We start from the raw sequence: 23,848 nt of genomic DNA on the forward strand, positions 1-23,848 counted from the left end.
CCGTTGTCAGCAACATTGCGGCACAGCTGTATGTAAGTACAGACTATAGTAAGCGGTATGTCACTGCATCTCTGGTCGCCGTGCAGGCCATGCTATAGTCTGCAAATGAATCTGGAAGAATTTATCTTTGGTCGACAAGACATGTGCTGTCTATAAGACCGCTGTTATTCATTGAATCTCCACAACCATATCGATGTTTTACGGGCGTACTAAACATCGCCGGGAGACCCACCGGTTGTCTGTCTGTGCGACGCGGATCCTCCGTGTCCGTATGGCAGGAACTTTTGTTTCAACCGTTCATCCCTCGTGTGTCAGTTGCACAAATCCAAGTTTTTCTTGTACAAGTATTACCCACAGGGTCCACGGTCTAACTCTATTCCAGACTTTCGAAACCTAACACCAACTTTGGTATACATGTCAAACGTTCCGACAGCCAGATCCCCCGCGGCCTCGGCCTGTAGATACGCCACAGTAAGACCGTTATGAGGTTAACGAACAGCATATATAAGGCAGGCCACCTGCTGTGAGATTGATCCACAACAACTCAGTCATTCAGCACATTTCCACTCACAGCCTCTTTCACTCTTCGTTCGCTCTTTCAGGCTCAGGTAGCTCGCCCCTCGTTCCAGCATCACAGCATCGCTGAAAAGCATTCATCAACGCTCGACCAATATACATACCTTGCGCTCATAGTCTAGTCTCTTATATACACCAAGACAATCAGCCACAAACCCGTCAAAATGCGCACCTCATTCTTTCTCACTGTCATTTCCATTACTGGCTTTACTGCGGCAACACCTCTGCGTCGCCTACCACTCCCCGCCGCTGGAGGTGTCGTGACCTCTCGAGTTGCCGTTGCTCAGGGGGACGTTGCCCAGGCCTGCAACAAAGCCGCCCTCCAGCTGCCTGCATCTGGCCTCGCCGCACCATCTGGAAATCCCATCATGGTCGCTTTGGGCATTGGAACACAAAACTACACCTGCGCCGACTCCAGCTCCGCTCCCACCTCTATCGGCGCCGTAGCCCAGCTTTTCGACGACACCTGTAATGTAGCTGCCAATCCCGCCATCGCCACCAGTGATCTTCCTTCCTTCGCCCTCGCAGGTTCTCATTTCTTCCTTGACAACACAACACCCGAGTTTGACATTGCGTCGCTCGGTAAAACCATCCTCAAGAAGGCACAGGAGGTCGATGCGCCCAACCCCGCTAGCGATGTCAAGTGGCTTAGACTTACCGCCCAAGCCGGATCAACGAGCACCGTCAAGGAGATTTACCGTGTGCAGACTGTTGGTGGAAAGGCGCCTGCTACTTGTGCAGGTAAGGCGGCGGGTGAGGTTATTACTGTGCAATATAAGGCTCAGTACTGGTTCTACTAAGAGGAATTTGTATGACTAGGGACTAGAGACGTCAAGCCCCAGTCCGAGATCCAAATGAGTGAGAGATGAGGAGTAGAAGCTGTTGCTGCCTGGTGATTTTACCCCTGTATTGAATTTTCTCTTCTTTCTTTCAACGCTATCTTTATGAAAATGTTTAGGTCCTGTTTTTTGTTGTATGATTAAGATATGTAACAGCATATACCAATTAGAAAACCAAGGTTATCTTTCTATTACCCATGTTCCAACTCCATCCTACCTATCAGCCAAAAAGGCACTGAGAAAAATCCAACACTTTTCTATAACTCCCTTAACCACCTAACGACAATCTACGCCCAAACCACGTACCTCAGCTCCGCCATATCCTCCAGTGCCCTCTCCGCCACCCCAAAATTCTCCAAACACACTCCTCACTCCCTCACTCTTCTCCCTTCTACATCCCATCCTCTCACTATCCACACACACACACACCCCAACACATTTCACTTACACATCCACAACCCGCTATCCCATTCCATTCTCAAACCCGTACTAACGCCAAAGTCTGCTAGATATACGCGGGAAGCACAACCCCGCAGTAACTCGGTATCACTAACGCTAGCAAGGCTAATTGCATTATAAGCTGAGCGCTCTTACCAAGCTTGGCGTATCACAACGCTTGTCGGACTCTCTAGCTGCCAGCATAGTTACTCTTAGAGATAGCGTACCTACCGCTGAAACTATGCTTACTATATATAGTGTCTCCCTGTCTGCGCTACTACCCGGGCTACAGCGTTGATTATCTGTAGTTTATCTACGATGCAAAACGCGTTGTGAGACTGTAGTTCCTAAGAAACTGAGATTTTGTTGTCGCAATGTAGAGACCTCCTGATAGTACGAAGTCTGTTCTTACATAGTAGAGTAGGCCTGATTCGTCGCCTTCTACGGAATTGGGCGATGTGCCTGCAAATGCAGCATCGCTTCATTTCTTCGAGTACTTTAGTTGGCTCTTAAACCAAAGCCTCTTTCCATTCGAAAATGAATCCTTCTTTATTACCTATGACACGTATTACCTAATTTTCCGCGGGATATACTGTTAAACATCGCAACCGCTCTCTCACTTCATATCTTATCCAACCAGAGCATGTCCTGTCCAACATCTCCCCTAAGATGTCATCTCCCGCTGAAGTACCCAAATTATGTCATAACTACGGCATCAGTTCATCTTTGTCTTATAATTAATCAAAATTATTGTATTTATGTACTCCCGTTGCGATCTGGCAAATTATTTTCCGGCACTTAGGGGTAGACATTCACGCTATCTAAACATGCTCATATCTCCTGGCCACTTAGTATATATATCTAAATCATATTTTGCCTTACATCCTACCTAGTCTCCCTCAAACATGTACATACAACAATGTACTTCATGATCTTATTAACCTCTGCTCTTATCGGGGCATGTCATTGCGGTCCCACAATTGACATTGAAGTGCCAAACAAGGCATACAACGCTCTATAAGGTGTGCCAGCGTACCGCTGTCAGGGGCAAGGTATTACTGTCGCTTAGTTTAGCTCCTGATATCTGCTAATTTCTCAGGCTACTTATGTCTATGGTGGCTCGGCCAAGAAGGATTCTTTCTTGGGTGTTTGCTCAAGATCTACGCCTACAACTTGGTCTCCAGTTAGATCCTGTTATTTAACCGGCCCTGCAGAAACTTGGGCATTGAATTTCGGTGTACGCTTAATGAAGTAGCTATAAGATTTATTAACCTCGAAGTAGGCAGTTTGTTGTGAAACCGTAACGGATAAGGCGAGATAGTTATAAGCGGTAATGTCCATCTAATCGGAATAGAACAACAGTCTTAGTAGAACACAAGTAGTGTTTTTTATTATAATACTACTACTACTACTACTACTACTACTACTACTACTACTACTACTACTACTACTACTACTACTATCCCGCGCTTAAGTAATAGTACTTACAGCACGCCTTAAACCCACTAGACGACATCACCCAGAGCAAAGCCTCATATACAGCATTCGAATATCATCATGACATAAATTGATTATCCATCATGTCCAAATATGAAAATAATAAATACAAAGAAGGAGCACAAAAAGTAAGTGCAATCACCCCAACCCCCCATTTTTACTTGGAGAAAATAACTCCAGCCTGATCAACACCATCCGCCGCGCGACCCAAAAGCCCAACAATGCTCTTACCAGCCGGCGCAGTCCTCGTAACGCAATCGCTTGTCTTAGCACCTGTGGAAATAGTCTTTCCAGCACTGGTCTTGAACTCAACGTAGAAGAGGCGGTTATCTCCGTTCCTCTGGCCCTGACACATCGTCACAGCCATCAGCGTCTCTCCACTCGCCAGTGTCAAGCTAGTCTCCGTGCCACCAGTACCGCCATGCGAAAGAGTCTGGCCAGAAGCAAGCTTCAACGCAATACTGTCGACGCGGTCAGCCCCACGAAGCGTGACCGACGCGACTTTAGCGCCGCTAACACCAGCAACGGTATCGAGATCGTTAAACCAGTTTCCGCCTTCGCCGCCGAAAGCGTCGGAGAGAGTAAAGCGGTCGACGGCGGCCCAGTCAAAGTCGACGAGCACGCCGTTGTGGTCGCTGAGGATGTCGCCGTTGTCCTGGAGGAACATGTGGCCTGCGTAGTCGAATTTCTTGGCTGTGAGCTTGACGGCGGCCGAGCCGCGGTACCAGGTTTTGTCCACGATTTCGCACTCGTTGGTGGTCGAGGGGTTGGAGCAGAGGAGGGCGTCTGCGCCTTTGGCGGGGGGCACACCCTTTTTGATGAGATCGACCCAGACGTCCGTCATGCCGTTTTGCTCCTTGAAGACGGCGGGGATGTCGTCGGTGCGTGTGTAGCGAGAGTTTGAGTCGCCGAAGACGATGACCGGGTTGCCGATGGAGTAGGTTTTGATGTAGTCGGAGACTTGGCGGAGGTTGTCTGCTCGGGCTTTGTTGTCGGCGTCCGTGGTACTTTGGATTTGTTAGTTGCTGGTTGAGGCATTGATGTTTCAATTAAGACTTACCCAGCATCTGCGTGCAGGTTGTATGTGTCGATGACGACGCCCTCGGCGAACTTCACTCGCATGGCAGTGAAGCCCTTGGGTGTAAGGCAGTCTGCACTACTGTTGAGGGAGTACCGTTAGTATCAAGTTTCACCCTTGGATTTATTGAACTTACTCGAAAGTACTGCAAGTGTTCCATTTAACCCTGTTAAAGCTGGTAAAAGGATAGTTGCTCAGCGAGTTCAGGCCGCTACCGAAAGGTACACCACCGCTAGTGGCTGTTCGGAATGGATGCTTGTCGCTTGCATAGAGGGTAGCGTGGTAGTTGAAGTCCTCTTGAACATGGATGAGCGAGATGTTGTATTTTGTGAAAAGCTCTCCGATACGAGCAGTGTTGGTCGTCTTGTCACCAGGGACATCGTTGCCATTGAGGGCAGCGGGAAGGCCAGCAACGTTAAATGTGAGAGTGTTCAATGTGCCCGAAGTCTGAGCGAGGCTCAGAGGGAGCAATGAAGAGAGGGCAACGGCCGAGGCAAGGATGGAATGCATCTTGAAAAAAGCGAAGGAGTGGTCAGGTTTGCTGCTGTGTAGAGGACAATCCTCAGAATCTGGTGATAGATCATCGCTCTTATACAAACAGAAACATTCACAACCATTGTAAATGGCTGTATGGGTGGGGTTCAAGATAGGTCAGGCGCACTTAGACGTCACTAACGAATAGAAGTAAAGATTGTTGGCATGTGCGTTAAACTGACTGCGCCTTGTCCGTCGGAGGCACAGGTATTGTCGGAGAGGGATGCCTTTACAGTAAGGACCAGTACATGTCAATCCAGTAGCGGCTAGCGTGCCCGATGTTGATGCGACATTGACCGGGGTCCCAGCACACGTGTTTATGGTAATGCACTATTGTGGAAGGACAAACTGGCCTCCATGTCGACCTCCAGGAACCATTACATTGACTCTATGCGTGTGCGCCGTTTCGACACATCTTGGTCCCTTGCAGATAAACGTCATTACAACTTTGCTGCACCTCCTACTCGCACCCACAAGCCCTCGGCTTGAACGACGGGCTTGCCCTGTCGATCCCTCATAATAGCTCTTATCCGCATCTTGTTTCCCTTATCTTCCAAAACGTCCGTCTCAATGCCTACGATTCCTGGACAAAGTACCGGGGCTAGCACCCTGGTGTCCATGCTTGCCGTTACCAAACGGCCCTTAAGAACTTCTTGTGCCGATTTACCGTGGAAAAGTTGGAGTCGCCATTGCTCCTCGCCAGCCTTCATGAATGCGACCCCGTGCTCAACCACCGTGTTCGCAACAACAATGTAGCACATTGCTTCGTCCATGAGCGTGAAGAGTGCCCCTCCGTGGCAAATTCCAGGAAAGCCGTTTAGGCCCGTGCCAAACTTTATTAGAGAAATTGACTTCATAATTTTTCCGCCGGGGTTACTAGGCCGCTCGTGTAGCTCGACCCAGTGTTGCACACCGTGGTTTGCGCGCATTGTGTCACGACAGAATCGGTCCGTATCTTCCCCAGGCTCGGACCCTCGTTCGCGGTCGCAAACCATCCATTGGGGAGATGTAAGGTATGGTGTGGCCCAACTGAGGAGCGCAAAGGCTTGGAGATGTTCAGATGTGGCTGTCATTATCATGTGCAGTGGTTGTCGGCTTGTCGCAATCAAGTTGACACCCCTCCTGTGCGGCCAATTTATTCATTTTCGTTGCGCCGATAGGATTAGTATACGATCAGTATGTTGCATCTATTTTTGCAGCAACTGCTTAGTGCTGATGGCGCAATTCTACTTAGTTGCTGTTGACTGATCAACTATGTAAGTAGAACGGGTGTACCTAGCCAAAGAAAGTCCGTGTTCGGCATGCGGTGAGGGCGGCCGACACATGATGGCTTCTGTAAACTGATAGCTTACTATTTCGGCTATCGTATGACTCGCGATGCCTTGGCCTTTGAAGGAAGAGGCGTCAGACCGATGGCGCTGTGTGGGTGTGGGAACATGTAAATGAGAACGTAACAATGCGAAAGAAGGCAAAGGTTTGGTGGGTCCGAGCGTGCTTTGTCACCTTGACAACTAATCAAGGAAAATAACTACTTCTGGAATTTACTAACTCCACACGCATTTAGCAGATAGGCGCTGTTGGTTGGTTCGGGGCTGTAATGCACCAAACTTGCGGGGCAGAACCATCCAAGCATGATGCCGTTTGCAGGTACCCGCAGTCTTCAACACTAGCTTACCGTCAGTCTCGCCGATAAAATGGGCACCGTAGCGCTCTTATCTCGGCATTGTTTCTCTCCGTCTAGGATGCCCAGACCAAACTCATGCGAGTATACAACTATGAACATATTCTAATGGTTCTTGACTTGAGCGTTTCAGGTTGATTGCCGCATATCCGAAGGAGCTGGTGTAGAGGATATGTGCAAAAGGTACTAGCAAGCGTCTTGAAACAGACAGCTTAAAATAGACGAAAGTATTTGAAAACTTTGAAATTCATGTCCACGGCTAACCAATATCGGTTTCCAGGTCTTGTACTTTGGCTTGTGCTGCGAATTAGCTCCAGTTACACGCTAGGGACCAAAGTATACCCCACATTTGGTTCTATAGCAAGTCAAACAGGCCCTTCTATCGAGCTACCCTCTGCTTGCCTTAGTTTCGTATGCTGAGTCCTAATCTAAAGCCTATGCCTTGACATCTATCTCTTATGTCGTTCAACATGCGTACATACACCACAGCAGCTATTATCTATATACTACGTCTCAACGAGTACAGAGGATGTTTTTTTAGTCATTTGAATCCCAAAGCAAAGGATGTTGTAGAGCACTTTGTTTTGGATATATGGGGGACGCTGCTTTGTAAGGCGACGGGTGGGGAGGTTGATATTGTTCCAAGTGAACAACGAGCTACGAAGCACAAGCGGACTGCAGTAGCTTAACTGCGTCTTCGCGCCCCCTTCTGGTGGCCCACGATAGCAGCATCTGACGGTCATTCTCCCAGTTGACCTCAGCCTTACTAGCGTCTAGCAATAGCTTAACTACACCTTCGTGCCCGTTTCTGACAGCCCACCATAGCGGCGTATCGCCATATTCATCTTCTAAGTCGGCCTCGACCTTGCCCGTATCTAGCAGTAGCTTAACTACGCCTTCGTGCCCATTTTCGGCGGCCCAAAATAGCGGTGTCCAGCCGTCTTCATCCCTCGAGTCGAGGTCTACAAAATCAATAATTGCCGCAGCTACGTCTGTGATTCCGAAATATGCACATAAGTGCAGTCCTGTCATTCGCCTCGTAAAATATTGACTATAGCGATCATCCCATGAAAACTTCTTATAGACTTGCATTGCTTGAGATGCAGCTTCCATATTAATTTTGTGATGGAAGAATTCGATGACTTTCGAATGTGCACTCCGGGCCTGACAGGCATGGTGACCCCAGTAGTGCGCAGCATAGTCGTATAATGGGTTCAGTTGCAGCCGCTCCTCAAAGCTAGAGTCTGTGTCGCAAGGGCCACTTCCAAAGACCGCGAATGAGAGATAGATTACACAGATCGTCGTGATGTCGAATTCTGCGGTTGGAAACCAGTTCTTTTGTGTCCGTTCGAAGTATTCTTGTGTAGTATAATGCACTAAGCGAATAATGCCACTCTCTTCATCAACAGTGACTAGTCCAGCACATATCGAAACAATGTCTTCGATGTCTGATTTGTTGTCTTCGTCGAATTCTGCTTGTCCGCCGTTGACAGCAAGAGCATGCTGAAGCTCTATGGTAGTCAGTGGCCTCTTTGCGCAAGTGATCCATGACAGAGCTTCCTTTGCAAGCATTGCTTCATCCGGTAGCTGCCCCTTGATTCTCGTCATAGCATCAGAGTATGCACAACTGTATGATTCTGTTCCGGTGGGCAAAGTCTTCAGAGCATCTCGAATAGCCGTTCGGGATCTTTTTCCTTTTAAGGAATTGAGATGAAGTTTTGCAAGTAGAAACCTATTACAGTTAGTAAAATCTTCAAGAACGGGGTAAGAAGCTACATTCATGCCATCGACAGCTTTGACGATCTCAGAACTAATTTCCTGCTGTAAATCCAGATCACGTCTGACAAAACGCGGCAGTTCATCGATATGTCCTTCTACATATCTTTGGATATCTTCCTTGCTGGCGCGGATTTCCAACCATGTGTCTCGTTCAAATCTCTCCGTGATGTCCGGAATGAATCTTGACGTTGCGAAAAGATTCGCTCCACAACTAGTCTGAAGTTGTGAGAGTTGTGAAAGTAGCTTCGCTCGGCAACTATCATTGACTCGACATTCGTCCAGCGCATCGACAAGGATAAAGACTCGCGAAAACTCAGCAACCACGGAATGAAGGGCCGTTGAGATGTCATCTATCGAAGGCTGGACCTTCATAGATTTGTATTTGTCATAGAGAGACCTGACAGTTTGTGGGAGAGAAGATCTTGCTTGAGCTAGCTGCTTCAGTACGCTTGCGAGTAGGTCTTCCAACGTTTGCTTGTCTTGCCGCTTGAAGTTGCAGTATATGTAGGCAATACCGTTGTTGCTTTCGTCTTTGAAGTGTGAAGAAAGCTTGTCTACTACAATTGATGTGAGTATTGTCTTCCCAGCTCCTGGTATACCTGGGCAGAAAAGTGTCTGTTTCTTGGTCCCTAACCAGCTTTTGAATTTCGCCGAGTCTAGAAGCCATTTCCCAGATCCAGCTTGCCACTGCTTGAGGAAGTCGTTCTGCTGAGGAGCGTAGCCAGTTGGTGTTAGCCAGTCAAGGATGGCTTGTTGCTCCTTGTCTTCTTGGTACCGCACTAATTTGAAGGTGTTGTCTCGAGTAAGTCGCCCGGTCAGTGCGGCGAGTAGATCAATATTGACGTTGACATCACTCCGAAGATCGCGGATGTCCTCTGGCTCTACAGATAGTCGCTTCCATGCCCTTTTCAGCTTGCCGCCGACGCTCGTTTGCTGCGAGTCCAGCACGATATACTTGTCTACTGTGTGTTGAAGCTTGCCAAGAGTATGTTGGCAACCATCAAGAACATCTCGGAAATCTGTTTCCTCTTGAGGGTTGAGTTCGTGTTCGGATACCGTTACTTCAGCATCGTTCAGGACAATAGAAAGGCTTCGGAGCCTACGTGTCAACTGTATCAGTATAGCCCTTTCATCTATGGCTGTCACATACACATTGGATATGTCCTCAAACTGGCTTGGAGCGCCAACGAAGTCTTTCCTAATCTTGTTGACCAGTCCAATCACCGCTAGAAAGTCGCCAATGCTGAACCCAAAGCTCATTACTGCATTTTTCCGAGTGCTTCGAGTGTGGATAGAGATGTTGGGACAGCATCCTCAGCCTGATAAGAACGTAAGGTTGTTCAGCTGGGTGGGGCACTTGGCAATTCTGTAGCACAGCCCGCTGGCGCAGCACGAAAACCTGACACATCGCCTAATTCGTCTGCCTACCTAGAGTGCCAGGCTGATTTGCGGCACCAGCTGCATCATTAAAGCCATATGGAATGATGAGAACGTTTGCAAATTACGGGAATGTACCTGCAAGTTACCAATACAAAGTAAGAACTCTCCTTGTTACCTAGGAGACCCATGCTGTGAGATCAAGTAAGTACTGTATAATACTTAGTGCAAAAGCTTTGAGACCGAATTTGCTCACGACTGTACACAAATAGCTCCGACCACCCCACTCGCCTCCCTGCCCACAGGATCTGCATGTATTGAAACATGTCTTCCAGTAAACTCGCTTGATGTAAGTACATATTATTTTACTTTAACGCATATGATTTTGTATTAAGAGATTGGGCAGCCCCACTTCTCTAGCTAAGTAGTGCATGCATGAACTTTGTGTAACAGGGTTGTGCCTCCAAGACATAGATTCCTAGCGAATACTGCAAGGCATGTTTCAAGATGCCTAAATCAACTCCCTTGTCTTCATTTACAGCCCCAAATCGTGGAACTCATGTATGTAGCCGTTCTCTGGATCGGTAAATGAAAGGGAGCGAAGTAAGAAAGTAGTCTGGTTTCACTACTTGCAGAGGACGAACTTCTGTGCTTGGAACATATCTTTTTCCAAGACAACTGTTCATCTCATCTCATCTCGGTGCAGATGGTTTCGCACAGCATGGCTACCCCGCCATAACCTAGCCACTTTGAAATTTTTCTCTCCATTCAAGACCTTGGCATACACAAGGAACAGCCGTGTGTTCGTCCGTCACTACCACCTTTACTCATTATCCTTTTTCTGACTCAAAAATGTTATCCTCTTGGCTGCGTCATCACTTAATCCACACAAGTCCTTGAACTCTTGTACTTCCTCGCCTTTCTTCTTCGTCCTCTCGGCAAATTCATTCAAAGGACAACTCTTGCCTGGCCCGCTGTGACAGTCCGGTAAGGCCGTGATACCGTCGTTGATGTTGAGCCTGACAAATTTCTCTCGAGGGCTATCGTCACCACTGCCTGTTTTACATGAGAGTAATTCGAAGATGATACGGCCGCCCATCGGGGAGACTTGGGACTTGCGCCATTTGCGGTTGTGGGGGATATGTGTAATGGGAAGATGCTCTTCGTCGTTGATGACATCGAGTGCGGAGATCATGGGTGCAATATCACCATCGTGAACACTATTTTTAGTGTCGTGTTAGTTCCCGTTCCATGTTCTCGGCTACTGAGTTTATAAAGAGGTGGGAAACTCACAAGCTGAAGAACAATGGGCCTGCCTCTTCTGGGCCTTCCAATAGCAAGTTTGTTGTAGCATTCACCCACAACCACCCCATGCTCTTTGCATACTTTTGTCCTGGCCCGGCGCGGTAGTAGTGCAAGATATCTCTTGCGTACTCAAAGCCGAGAAACTCTTCTTGTGTGAACACATTGCACCAATCACTCCGTCCGCGAACCGTGGTTTCAAACCCACACATTTCCTGCATGGCGTAGATCTCTTCGTCATTAAACACCATGCCTGTTTGTTCGAGAAGGCGTTTGCGGATAGGAGGCATGTAAGTAGAGCGATATCTACGCATGAGACGATATCCTTTTGGCTGGCCATTCTCTTTGTCTTTCTTATTGGCGATGCAAGTCCGTCCGGGTGTTAGCGTATCTGCACCGAGTGAGGAGTGCTCCGATATGACCGAAAGGTTCGCTGTATTTTTGCTAGCATAATCAAGTCCGAAGAAGCCTGCAGCAAAGTGTTTCGCTGTTTCAATTACACGGTTGGAGCCACTGGCCCAAAAGGTAGTAGGATGATCCGGATGAATGGTCGCAGCTTGGTCAATTAGATGTCGGTAGCGAGTACGGAGGCGAACTCCTGTAGTAAAGGAGCCGAGTGTTCCGGCAAAGGGACCAGTGGATGTGAGTTGCTCCAGATCTTCTTCGTCTGTTTTCATTTAGTAAGTGCGAAATGAGACCTTGGGTGAACAAAGGACGTACCTGAAGACCAGAAGAGTTCCCATTCATTGAAAAATGACAAGGTGCCAGTGAAATCCTTGCCCGATTCTCTCATACGCATAACGACGGCTTTCTGGGCTGTAGATATGGTAAGCATATATCAAAACCATAGCTACATGCTCACTCACCACTGCCAGCTCTCTTCGTCGGATATCGCTCAGCATGGCGAGCCATCTTCATAAAGACTTTAGCAATTGCAGGATCAGGGCCAATAATGGCTATTACTCCAACAACAATAGTGAGCAGATACGTACCATGTGAACCTGCACCACCTCGCATCCCTCAGGCGTTGCGACGCCCCCCTCGACAACATCAATCACCTTCTCAACCCACGGCCCATTACCACCAAGGTGATACAAGATATTCCAGCCCTCCGTCATCACTCCTGCACTATCCTTGCTGTTATCGCCTCTGCCATGGCTGCGTTGTGGGTGCCACCAAGCGTCCCAGCTCGAATGATGAGGTTTCTCAGCGCCTCCATAACCCAAATAACCAGGATATGTAGTTACCGTTGGGCAAAGAATCTGAGCATAAAGCGAGGGATCTATTGCTGACAGGAACGAGATATTGTAGACGCTGTATCGTGCTGAAAGTATAGCTATAACGACGGCTGCTACAAAGGCCCAAAATGTAGACGCTGACATTGTGGCCGCAGTAACGATATGAATAACGTGGACGAAAACTAAAGTGTATCATGAAGAATTGATGTTTTTATTGCATTACTGGTCGTTTGGGAACTGCGTTTTGGGCGGTGAGGAGCCTTTCGAGCAACCAATTCTTTCCTGCCCGAGTGTGGGTCGTAGTGTCTGCTCCTTAACACCTGTCTTATTTACAAACATGTTTACATGTCCGCTAGAGGCAAGTGAACCGCGGTGGTTTTTCCATCCGCAATCAATACCAACACACCTATTTCCCACTTCACAAGACGAGGAAAAAGAACACGAGTGAGAGAGTAACAACGAAATACCAATGTTGGCTGGCCCAAACGCGGGTAGTGGGGAGCCTCGGCATGTCAACCCTCGCGCTAGATTGGCCCCCCACACCTCCGCGTCGATCGATCGCGTCCTCCGCATTTCCACGCATCATCCCATCTCCACGGTTGCAACAAACCATGCAAACCGTTGCATTTGTGTAACACCCAAAAAATAATTCAACAAAACTAATACCTTCCTCCCAAAATGGCGGACACAAAAGTGCTTTCCAAAACAGCAGAAACAACAGACTACGAACCAGACCCAACATCCTACTCCTCCTACCAACGCGACATCTACTCCTCCCTCCACTCGCCCAAATACTCCACCAAACCCTCACAATGGGAAGCCAGCGCCCGTGCCGCAATTCCCCTCCCCAACTTCCTCTATGTCGCCGGCTCCGCCGGTAGCGAAGATACCTACCGCTCCAACCTCTCCGCCTTCTCGCGCTACCGCCTCCTTCCCAAGATGCTCGTCCCCGTCACCCGGCGCGACATGAGCGTCACCCTCTTCGGCACCAAATACCTCAGCCCACTCCTCGCCGCACCGATCGGTGTCCAAGAAATCCTACACCAGGACGGCGAAGAAGCCACAGCGCGCGCCTGCGCCGCCGCCAAAATCCCCATGATCCTGTCTACAGCCGCCACCCGCAGCATCGAGCAAGTCGCCGCCGCAAACGGCGAAACCGGAGACCGCTGGTTCCAACTCTACTGGCCCAAACCCTCTGCAGAAACCTTCACCGCATCCCTCCTCTCGCGCGCGTGGGGAAACGGATACAAAGTCCTCGTGGTAACCCTTGATACCTTTGTCATCGGCTGGCGCCCCAACGACCTCGACACCTCGTATCTCCCCTTTGTCTGGGGCCAGGGCTGCCAAGTCGCCTTTTCAGACCCCGTTTTCAACCAGCTCTTCGCCGAAGAACAAGCGCGCGATACGCGGTCGGTGGCCGAGAAAGTCGCGGAAATATGGCAGATTCTTAAGAGACCAGGGAGTATTGGGGGTGCGGCCAAGGTCCTGGCGCATGCGTCGGTGATGAAGAAGGCCATGTTTTTTACGAGTCTGGTGGCGTCAGGTACGTATAGGGATTGGAGTCAGCTGGAGATTCTCAAGTCGCTGTGGAAGGGGCCCATTGTGCTCAAGGGGATTCAGACGGTTGAGGATGCGCATCGCGCGATTGAATATGGGATGGATGGTATTGTCGTCTCGAACCATGGAGGACGCCAGCTTGACGGCGCCATTGGGTCGCTCGATGCGCTGGCGGAGATTACGGCGGATGAGAAGGTGAAGGGCAGTGGTTTGACTGTTCTCTTCGATTCGGGGATTAGGACCGGGTCGGATGTACTCAAGGCGCTGGCGCTGGGTGCCAAAGCGGTGCTTGTAGGCCGTCCGTATGCATATGGACTTGCCATGGGCGGCGAAGAGGGTGTGAAGCATGTGCTGGATTGTCTACTGGCTGATACTGATAATTCGCTTGCCAATCTGGGTAAGAAGAGTTTGGCAGATTTGAGCAGAGGAGATCTTAGGATTCTGCAAGAGGTTGCGAAGTTGTAAATATAGAAGGCATCACATAGTACGGGGGTCCTGGGTACGATAGAGAGATATGTGCATTATCAAGCGAATGAGATATGTATGCTATGAACAAAGGAAAGGAAAAGGAAAAAAACCTAAAACTAAGAACTACGATTATGTCATGCGTAGTAGTACTGTAGACAAAAAGAGATATAAGGAATAAATAAACAGTGATACAACTAGCCAAACCCGGGCCATGTCTCCCCGCTTTGCAACGCCTGAAAGATGTGTGTGCTCAAAACGATGAATAGAGCATCATTCACTATTCCAAAAAGGAAAAAAAAACGCCCCCTTGACGTACTTACAAAACACCTCTCAACGCCGCATCTGCCGCACTGTTCATGATGTGCGGCTTGTACATCCGGCCCTTTGGGCAAAACTACCTATCTTACACTACCTACTTCTTTTTGCTATCCTGGACCTCGGCGCCAGAATCAAATTCCTCACGAAAGCTCCTCATATCCTCACTGTCGGTTCTACTTGCTGAAGGACGGTGGGAAACGCGAGGGGAATCGGGTCCGTCTGAAAAATTGCCCACGCTGCTTTCACGCACGCGTTGGGCCACGCTGGCTGCAATCTTTTCGTCCAGCATGTTGACCAGCCGCTCAGAGTACTGGTCTAGCAGCTTGATCATGACCGTTTCTTCAAAAGCCTTAGTTTTGACTCGATCACCAATGGCTCTTGCAGTCACAGCAAGCTCTCTCTCCACCTCCTTTGCGAGCTCAGGGCTCATGGTATCGGTAGAGTTTGCAAGGCGCTTCCTATAGGCCCGGAGTGTTCTGCACAAGCTCTCTGTCGATCCATCAATAGTCCCGAATTCGCGGGCAGGTGCTTTGTTACGGTTCCTAGCGTCCGTTGATCCGCGGCGCTTGGGTCGTTGTGTGTTCCTGGGACTTGGAGGGGACGGCGAACGATTCTTGTTTCGCCGCCCTGTGCCCTTCTCTTGACAAGTTGTTTGCGCGTCTCGCGCGCTGCTTGGGATAGGAGAAGGCTCTAGCTTGGGTGTCGAAGTCGAACCCAAGGAGATTTTTGAGAGCTTCTTCCTCAGTTTCGGTGACCTACTCCCACTCGGTGTGGAGTCTCCTTCTTGATTTGAGCGTTGATAACGCGCCAATTCTGACTGCGACAGTACGCGCCGTAGAGGTGGCCTGTTGGACAACAGATCCTCTTTTGATGGCGTATTTGGAGCAAGTAGGTCAGGAGCCTTTGGTGGATCAGGACGACTTGGTGTTTGGATGCCAAGGTCCCAGACAAATATAGTCCCGTCTACTGCGACAGTAACTAGCGACTTTTCGCTTGACTCGTCTGCTAAACTTTGAGGCGTATTTACGAGTGCAATATTGGAAACACCCTCGGTATGGCCCCAGTCACGAGCAACTAGCAACCCATTGTCATCGTATACACGTATCGACTTGTCTGTGCTCGATACGCCAGCAATTAATGGAGCGCCCCAGCCGCGAGATATGTGGACCAAGGACGACAAAACAACCGCGTCTCCTCCATCTGTATCACACGCACGGAAGTTGCTCAGGCATTGACCTGTGCGGATGTCGAATTTGTGCACCTGACGATCAATGGTCGAAACCAGAAGGGTATCGTCCAGATCGACGTCCCATGCTGTAGACACGGGTGTTGCTTTTACAATAATGGCCCGTGACATCACGAAGGCGCGATTGGTTCCATTGGCATCTTCGAGCGACAATCGTTCGCGAACTACCAGACTTCGATCGCTTGAGGACGACACTAGGCGTGTGCCATCGCGTGAAAATGTAACTCCATTCACTGATCCGACATGCTCGTCCAGTGTTTGCAACAGGTCCCAAGTCTCTCCAGTTCGCGTAAAGACTTGCACGGTCCGGTCTCGGCTGGCCGAGGCGACAAATATCTCTTGTTCTTCTTCGTGTATGGCGATACTGGTGATCTCGCTTGCATGTGCTTTGAATTCCAGCATGCAGGTCTTCGTTTCACAGTTGATGAATCTCAATACGCCGAATTTGTCTCCTGCTATCAGATGTGTACCGTCGGCGGTGATGCGCACAGTCCTCAACTCATTGGGAATCGCCTCAGGGTCGTCTAGCTGTTCAAGGTAGACTTGGAGAGAGTCTTTACACGCGCCCTGACTCCAGAAGATTACTGTTCCGTCGGCAGCCCATGTATAGTAGGAAGCATCGAAAACGTTGGGTTGAGCGAGTCCTGCGTGTACGCCAAGTACCGCTTTGCCATGTGCTGGCAACGTGCGAACTACCTTACCAACAACCGCATCGTCATCATCAGAACACAGCTGTGACAACCGAATGGCTCGTTGGGAATCAACGGTGACAACGTAGTCTTTCAAGCAAGCAATGACGCCAATTTGTTCGCAATCAGTAACTGGGACGGTAGGTGACTGAACCCGCGGAGGAGGAGATGGTGGAGGAGTCCTGATCCCTGTAATCTCACTGATGTTGAAGGTCTTTAGTGTTCCTTGGCTACCGACAACATGGAGTCGACCTTTGACGTCTGCCGCTAGTGAACTTACGGCGAATCCAGCATCTGCCAGCTTGCGGAAGCGTTGGTCTGATTCTGAATCGTCAATCAGACAAATATCTCCCTTGTCGGAAGCTACAATAGCCTTGTTTCGGGCTATGGCAACGACGCTGGTGAACGTGGATTCTTTGAGGCTGTCAAGAATACAATTCCTCCCTGGCAATGTCTTGTGCATGGAACTGGAAAGAAATGAAGCATCGCTCTGGCGGCCTCTGGTGATGCGCAGCGTCGTGTTGATATCATCAATCTTCCAGACTTTGACGTGGCGGACGCCAACGGTGATCAGTTTGTTTCCCATCCATGCCATCCGGTTGATTCGACTGACACACTTGTTGCTAGCATGGAGCGTGGCAGCTCCGGAGCGCGAGTTGATGTGCCAGATGTAGAGGAAGCCATCGTTGGCTGAGCCTAGACTTGCAAGGAAACGGGAGTCGGGGCTGAAGGCTACGCAGTTTACGCCAAAGGTGTGGTCTGTAAGTGATGAGAGAGGGGTATCGCAGGGGACATCTGGGGAGGCGGAGAAGATGAGGACGCGAGGTTTGTAACCCGTCTGAAGTAAGTTAGGATATAATAGAATGAGGTGTAAGCATGTGACTTGCCTCTCCTACAGCAAAGTATCTGCCGTCGGGGCTAAAGCTAACGCAGGTTGCTGCCTTTATTTTGTCCCTTGTGGTCCAAGCTTTGTTATTGGGAGAGTCAGCCCAGTCCTGACTGCTGGGTGACGAGGCTGACGAAGCGCCAAAACTGGCGTCGCGCAGAGAAACAGCTGTGCGGTTGCGGCTCTCATTCTGAGTGGGTGTTGATGGGCCGCCGTAGATTGATGCCGAGGGGTTGATGGGATTGGTAGCAGGCCGTGCGCGATAGAAACGCTGGGTGACATGACCGCGATCATCTATGGCAGCAATGACAGCTGCAGCGCCAGCAGCATAGCCAAAAGTGGAACCCGAGGGCAGACTATCAAAGGCATTGGGTGAATTGGTCGTGGTTCCGATGACCTGGCGCAGCGATAGGTTGACTTCGGCGCGCGCTTGCTTGACGGGCGAGGCGCGCGGGGTGGCCTTGTAGAAGGGAGAAGGAGAAGCAGTCAGTTTGATGCCAGACCCAACCGCTGGGCTCATCCGGGAATTGGAGGGCGTAAGCGACATCGCGGCCTCCAGGTCGATGGTGGATGAGGTGTGGGATGGCTAGCAGACATGTCAAAAAGGCGTCATGGCACTGGGTGCGCCTGCTTGGAGGAGGTGGGTGAAAGGCCCGTCGCGTGGTTGGTAAGGGAATCAATGGTACGCGGCTAACTAAGAAAGGGTTGACCCGAAGCTATCGCGAAGCGACCGCGCACCTAGAGATGACGTGGGCGGGGGAGTGGGCGAAGGATATAGATATTGTCGAGGACGGTGATGGAGATGGCCGGGGGCCCTGCAGGGCAGTTTGAGATGGTAAAGTAGGCAGGCCGGCGCCTGAACAAGTGAATAGGACTCAACAGCCAACTCGCCCGGGCGGTCAACACGCAGAAGGAATTGACGATCGCCTGGTGCACGGGCCACAGTCAGGAACAGCAGGAACAGGCGGAGGGGCGGCGGCCAATCAGAGCCGCTCGCTTAGTACCCCCGACGAGGTGGGCCCTGCCCCTCGAACCTTGGACCTTGACCATCACACAACCGCATGCGCTCCGTTTCAGCCACTCTGATATTCGCGGGGCTGGCCTATATTCTGCCCTCCATGGACTTCTATAAACTTTGTGTACCCATGTGCACGATGCGCTCGACGATAGCACATCTGGCCGACCTCTAACCACACCACGGCCACCACACGCGCGTCTGCCCTTCGGTGCCATTTGGCGATAGGCCTCGCTGCGGGCATGCGCCTACTAAGAGTCCATGCACCACAGCGCACGACGTGGCAGAACAAAATACAAACACGCTCCTCTCCAGGATCCACGCTGTGCACCAATGACATCGGCACTGTATTCGATTGCGACATCTGCTGGCGCTACATGCGTGCCCCGTGCATGCGCGGAGATGACCACGGTAAACAATAGCATGATGTAGTAAACACCATGAGCATGAAATAGCAAGCAAGGATGGCTGGCGGAGAGAGGAGCACACATCGTGAGCCATCTCTTCAGACCGACAAGTCATCTCAGCTCCCTCTCCACAATCTCTCCGAGAGGCCCCCCTTCTTTACATCTCCACCGATGCGTGAGCCAGCCAATCTCCATGTCTTCGTATTTGTGTCTAGGCCCTGGGCATGGGGAGCTCGATAAGCGGCCCTCAGGATTTATACCTCGTCTCTGTCAGCACAGCAGTGCATACACATGTACATACACACATACAACACCCAGCTCACAAGCCCACCAGCGGGTCCGACACGGTGACAGCAATCGCTCATCTTACTTCGGATGCCAAGCCATACCACTGCGTCGACCCTTTATTCTACTCACCATGATTTCCTCCCTGCAGGTGTCCTGTTTGCATAATGTAATCACATGTTTCGCTATATGTATGCCTCAGGTTGCTCCGATCAATGCAGTCTCTGTAAAAAGCCGTTTGGCATGATCCGCGCACACCATAGCACCTTCTGCACCTGCAATCTACCTTTTACTTATTCCAGTCCGAGTTTCCATGCTATGTAGACTGGCCGGTTACGTCATCTGCGCAGCACGTTTTGACACGAATTCCAGCACTGCAGCCACCAACAAATATTCAATGGTCTCGGACATCAATGTTACAAACCGAGTAGTCGGTTTCAAGTTTCTGCGATTATACATCGTGACTAGGGTGCAGCGGTACAGTAGGGCGGGTGCAGCCGCATGTCTTGGCTTGGACCCTTGTTCAGATAATGAAGAAAGTTGACGAAATTGCCATCATACCCAGCCCAGTGCTCAACCCTCGCTCAAAGGCCATCAATTCCTGTGGCCTCCTCTCTCTTCATATCCGGGAGTGCCCTCGACGTCCGGATGTTTGTGATTCGGTCAGCACTGCGAGCGTCCACGAAAAGACCTCCAGCGCGCTTTATCCGCGGTCGACGCTACCCATCCATACCACGACTACGGCCTTTCCACACTGCGCGCCCCCTCGCGCAAGCAGCAAACCCCCCACCAGCTCCCAATGGCACACCCACAGATCAGCATGGCGTTGGTTCAGCGGACCGAGACAAGGCATCAGCCGCCACCGAAGACACAGCAGACGGCGCGGTAGCCGTAGAAGATCCCGACATACTAGCACAAAAACTTCAGCGGTCACGAGAGACATCGCGCAGGTACTCTGCTGCCCTGCGACGCCAACAGCGAGGCAAAAAGGCTCAGGGGCTGCCGCCCGTGCACATACCAGACTGGTTCCTAAGGTGGAGGGTAATACAGCGGGAGGACCTACCTGAAGACCCACAACCACCTACAGTTCTTTCGATCTCAGTCACACACGCTGAATCTGGAGAGCAAGCTGCATGCGTAGTACCTGCTCAGCCCGAATCAGACCCGGCCCAGCTCCTCTCGCGGTTGGTACGTGGCCTGTGGAGTCGGCGATTGGACGACAACGAGAAGCACAGAGTCGACAAGTACCTCGAGGAGATATTGGCACCGAGGGATCAGGCAGAATATCCAGCGTCACAGTCAAAGAATGATGAGGCAGTGGCGAGCACAGAAGCTGGACGCCCCGGCGACGTACCTGCTGCCGCAATCACAGACGACGGCGCTTTCACCGAAGCCTGGGCAAAGCTGAACAAGCTGCAAAACGACCCCGACATGGACCCTCGCAAGAAGATTGAAGCCATGAGAAAACAGAGTGCCAAACTTGAGATAGCTGCGAGGAAACGAGAGGTTGCCAGGACCAGGCAGATGGGCACTTCCAAACATCTATCCTCCTTAGTAGTTGCCGAAATTCGTGCCACCATGGCTGCATCTCTCTCTGCATTACAGCCAGCCGCCAGCGACTCTTTCCCTGCTGCCAAGACAAATCTAATCCTTCATTCACCTGCGCCTGAACATGAGGAATCCATCGATGCATGTGTCTTGTCTTGGGCTGTTGAGACGGGCGCTGACGTCCTCTTGTTGAATGCTCAAGATCTTGCTCAGCTCGCCGCCGACTACTTAGGCGAAGGAGCAGAGCCATCTCCGCATTCAATCAGGGCGCTGGGTTATGAAACTTATCGGCTGAATGCAGACATAAACGGCTTCGTGGCAGACGTGCAGGAAGCCGGTGCCGAAGACGAAGCAGAGTGGTCACAAGCCTCATCCGTTGAACAGTCGGATCCGAACGCGATGCGTCCTCGTGCTATACCGCTCTCTATTATTGCCCTTACACCAGCTTTGCGTGCCATGACTCAGAATTTACAAGGACTGCAACTCGGTTCGGGAAATGGATTTGGATCATCTACTGCTGCTTCAAACGAAGATTCTGGGCGTAATCAAAATCACGCTGAGATGCAATTGGAAGATCTCAAGCTGGCCGCTCTTTTGGAAACTTTGATTGATGCGAATCACATCAAGCAAAGTCGAGGTATCACCGGCAATGAGGCTCTTTACCGTGTCCGCCCTGCTAGTCAACAACAAAAATCGTCCAAAAGCCCGGCCTTCTTTGACTATTCCTTGGGCCAGGAAAGCGCCGAGCTTGATCTAAAGTCGACATTGCCAGCTGGCGCCAGAGCAGACATCAACTTAACAGTCAAGATTGGCCAGGTCTCGGAGAAACCCAGTGTTCCAGCAAATCCCAAAATTATATTTGTAAAGGACTTTAAGGAGCTTAACGCCACTCACTATGGTGGTCGCATTATTCAGCGACTTGAGGAAATTGTTCGCAAGCGACGGATTGCCGGCGAGAGCATCATGATTGTAGGAAGTACTTGTTCACGCGACCTCACGCCCGAACTGAACGCCAGGTGAGGAAATTGATTCTTGTATCTCAGTGATGAAGCTAACAGACCATAGCGGCGTCCGTGGTCTTCAGAATGAGGGCGAAAGTAGTTTCTTCAGAACCATTGTCGTGGCAGCAGAATCCGGTGGTGCCACACCAAATTTCGACGAGGCCATTGCATCTCTCGGGACCAGTATGGCGTCCTCGGCAGATATTTCGCCGTACGAAAAGATCAAATTCCGAAACATCAACCTACATCACATTCAAGATATGCTTCGTTCTTTGGATCCGTCTGCCGCTGCTGGCATCTCTGACATGGAACTGAGCATATCGAGCTTCGGCAACTGGGCGCCTATATTTTTAGAATCGCACTTCAATCGGGTGCTGACTTACGATGAAGTGCACAGAGTAGCCCTCACAGCTCTGGGTTTGCTAGTTTCGAGTCCGGCACAGAAGTCTGGGAATGCGCCAGGCCAGTTGAGCTGGGCGCATGTAGCCCTGGCCATAGGCTTGCTGAAGTCCAGTGACACTGCCAAGTATACCTTTTTCGAGAAAGTGGGCGAGATGTCAAAGCGGTCCAAGAATACGCTAAACAATATGGAAGCAAAGATTGAGCCTGACCCTGCACGGAAACGTATGGATGAAAAGGCTATGGAGCGTCAACACAACCTACAAAAAATAGCGGCTACTGCCAACAAGCATGAGAAGCGACTCATGCCTGGCATCGCAGACCCCGATCAAATCAAGACGACATTCGAGCAGGTTCACGTGCCAACAGAGACTGTAGACTCGATACGCACAATTACTTCTTTGTCGTTGCTCCGGCCTGAAGCATTTAGTTATGGTATCCTGGCGACCGAGAAGATTTCGGGTGCGCTGCTGTACGGACCTCCAGGTACCGGCAAGACACTTCTTGCGAAAGCCGTGGCAAAGGAGAGTGGCAGTTCGGTACTTGAAGTGTCTGGAAGTCAGATCATGGACAAGTACGTTGGCGAGGGCGAGAAGAACGTTGCCGCCATCTTCTCGCTAGCACGCAAACTGTCGCCATGTATTGTGTTCCTCGACGAAGCAGACGCTGTATTCGCATCAAGAGATGCAATGCGAGAGCGAGCGTCTCACCGCGATGTTCTCAATCAATTTCTGAAAGAATGGGATGGCCTCAACGATCTCTCCGTGTTCGTCATGGTAGCTACAAACCGGCCTTTTGATCTGGATGACGCCGTCATTCGTCGCCTGCCTCGCCGCCTACTCGTCGATCTGCCTACGCAAGCCGACCGCAAAGAGATTTTGCGCATCCATCTCAGGGGTGAGCAACTAGATGATTCTGTCGATCTGGACGACATTGCAAAGCGTACACCTTTCTATAGCGGAAGTGACCTCAAAAACATTGCCGTCTCAGCAGCTCTCGCCTGTGTCAAGGAAGAAAACGAACAAGCTGCCCTGGCCGCCGCCAGAGCCGCTTTACAAGAAAGCAATGACAGCACAGAATCTGGATCCAGCAAGACTGACTCTGCAGCCACTTCGTCGTCATCATCTAAGCCCCCACATCTCGTCCGTGGCCAAGTCTATAATTTCCCCGAAAAACGCACACTGCATGCCCGCCACTTTGACAAGGCGCTCCAGGAAATCAGCGCAAGTATCAGCGAGGACATGAGCAGTCTGAATGCGATTAAGAAGTTTGACGAGCAGTATGGTGATCGCAAGGGGAATAAGCGGAGGAAGGACTTTGGATTCGGTATGGCGCTAGAGCGCAACGAGAGTGCTGCTAGGGTGAGGGTGTAGAACACCCCTGTTCCTTAGGAAAAGCATGGGTAAAGGGAAAGGGAGATGGGGGGTGTTTGATGCGATATGGATTGTATGAGTATGGATATGAAAGTGTGAGGGCGGGGGCAGTGTAGTATACATGAGAAAATACTAGTATTATGATATCATACACGTTTATGTCCTGTTTCTTTTTTGTGTAGACTAAATCTATAATCGACCAGTCGAAGCATTATACTGTAGACTACTATAAACCGCTGATGCACTAGTACACTCAGATCTTACACACACGCGCGCGTTTCTTACTACCCTAAAATACACCCACCCAATCACAATCC

The 23,848-nt window shown here is 50.4% G+C and overlaps 10 protein-coding genes across 10 annotated transcripts; 4 read left to right on the forward strand and 6 right to left on the reverse strand.

Moving 5' to 3' along the window:
- Window positions 1-193: 193 nt before the first annotated feature.
- On the forward strand, window positions 194-397 carry COCVIDRAFT_91723 (hypothetical protein; the record flags this gene model as incomplete). The annotated part of the gene is made up of 1 exon (XM_014703997.1): window positions 194-397. One exon carries the CDS (start codon window positions 194-196, stop codon window positions 395-397), a length of 204 nt encoding a protein of 67 aa, XP_014559483.1.
- Window positions 398-944: 547 nt separating this feature from the next.
- Window positions 945-1,376, forward strand: COCVIDRAFT_91686 (hypothetical protein; the record flags this gene model as incomplete). The annotated part of the gene is made up of 1 exon (XM_014703998.1): window positions 945-1,376. One exon carries the CDS (start codon window positions 945-947, stop codon window positions 1,374-1,376), a length of 432 nt encoding a protein of 143 aa, XP_014559484.1.
- Window positions 1,377-3,507: 2,131 nt separating this feature from the next.
- On the reverse strand, window positions 3,508-4,938 carry COCVIDRAFT_35248 (hypothetical protein; the record flags this gene model as incomplete). The annotated part of the gene is made up of 3 exons (XM_014703999.1): window positions 3,508-4,357; window positions 4,411-4,509; window positions 4,565-4,938. The coding sequence occupies 3 exons, from the start codon at window positions 4,936-4,938 to the stop codon at window positions 3,508-3,510; spliced, it is 1,323 nt and encodes a 440-aa protein (XP_014559485.1).
- Window positions 4,939-5,402: 464 nt separating this feature from the next.
- Window positions 5,403-6,035, reverse strand: COCVIDRAFT_91548 (hypothetical protein; the record flags this gene model as incomplete). Its single annotated transcript, XM_014704000.1, has 1 exon — window positions 5,403-6,035. The coding sequence occupies one exon, from the start codon at window positions 6,033-6,035 to the stop codon at window positions 5,403-5,405; it is 633 nt and encodes a 210-aa protein (XP_014559486.1).
- Window positions 6,036-7,300: 1,265 nt separating this feature from the next.
- Window positions 7,301-9,682, reverse strand: COCVIDRAFT_24162 (hypothetical protein; the record flags this gene model as incomplete). Its single annotated transcript, XM_014703957.1, has 2 exons — window positions 7,301-9,521; window positions 9,573-9,682. 2 exons carry the CDS (start codon window positions 9,680-9,682, stop codon window positions 7,301-7,303), a joined length of 2,331 nt encoding a protein of 776 aa, XP_014559443.1.
- A 940-nt stretch (window positions 9,683-10,622) lies between these two features.
- COCVIDRAFT_24163 (hypothetical protein) lies at window positions 10,623-12,013 on the reverse strand (the record flags this gene model as incomplete). The annotated part of the gene is made up of 4 exons (XM_014703958.1): window positions 10,623-11,019; window positions 11,093-11,768; window positions 11,822-11,917; window positions 11,968-12,013. The coding sequence occupies 4 exons, from the start codon at window positions 12,011-12,013 to the stop codon at window positions 10,623-10,625; spliced, it is 1,215 nt and encodes a 404-aa protein (XP_014559444.1).
- Window positions 12,014-13,017: 1,004 nt separating this feature from the next.
- Window positions 13,018-14,361, forward strand: COCVIDRAFT_91523 (hypothetical protein; the record flags this gene model as incomplete). The annotated part of the gene is made up of 1 exon (XM_014704001.1): window positions 13,018-14,361. One exon carries the CDS (start codon window positions 13,018-13,020, stop codon window positions 14,359-14,361), a length of 1,344 nt encoding a protein of 447 aa, XP_014559487.1.
- A 415-nt stretch (window positions 14,362-14,776) lies between these two features.
- Window positions 14,777-18,050, reverse strand: COCVIDRAFT_91579 (hypothetical protein; the record flags this gene model as incomplete). Its single annotated transcript, XM_014704002.1, has 2 exons — window positions 14,777-17,455; window positions 17,514-18,050. The coding sequence occupies 2 exons, from the start codon at window positions 18,048-18,050 to the stop codon at window positions 14,777-14,779; spliced, it is 3,216 nt and encodes a 1,071-aa protein (XP_014559488.1).
- A 639-nt stretch (window positions 18,051-18,689) lies between these two features.
- Window positions 18,690-19,082, reverse strand: COCVIDRAFT_91780 (hypothetical protein; the record flags this gene model as incomplete). The annotated part of the gene is made up of 1 exon (XM_014704003.1): window positions 18,690-19,082. A coding segment is annotated over one exon (393 nt), but the record flags the coding sequence as incomplete, so codon positions are not given.
- Window positions 19,083-19,858: 776 nt separating this feature from the next.
- COCVIDRAFT_24166 (hypothetical protein) lies at window positions 19,859-23,531 on the forward strand (the record flags this gene model as incomplete). Its single annotated transcript, XM_014703959.1, has 2 exons — window positions 19,859-21,774; window positions 21,824-23,531. The coding sequence occupies 2 exons, from the start codon at window positions 19,859-19,861 to the stop codon at window positions 23,529-23,531; spliced, it is 3,624 nt and encodes a 1,207-aa protein (XP_014559445.1).
- Between the last annotated feature and the right edge of the window lie 317 nt (window positions 23,532-23,848).

The sequence above is a fragment of the Bipolaris victoriae genome (genome assembly GCF_000527765.1).
Source record: "Bipolaris victoriae FI3 unplaced genomic scaffold scaffold_18, whole genome shotgun sequence".
Lineage (NCBI taxonomy): Eukaryota > Fungi > Ascomycota > Dothideomycetes > Pleosporales > Pleosporaceae > Bipolaris > Bipolaris victoriae.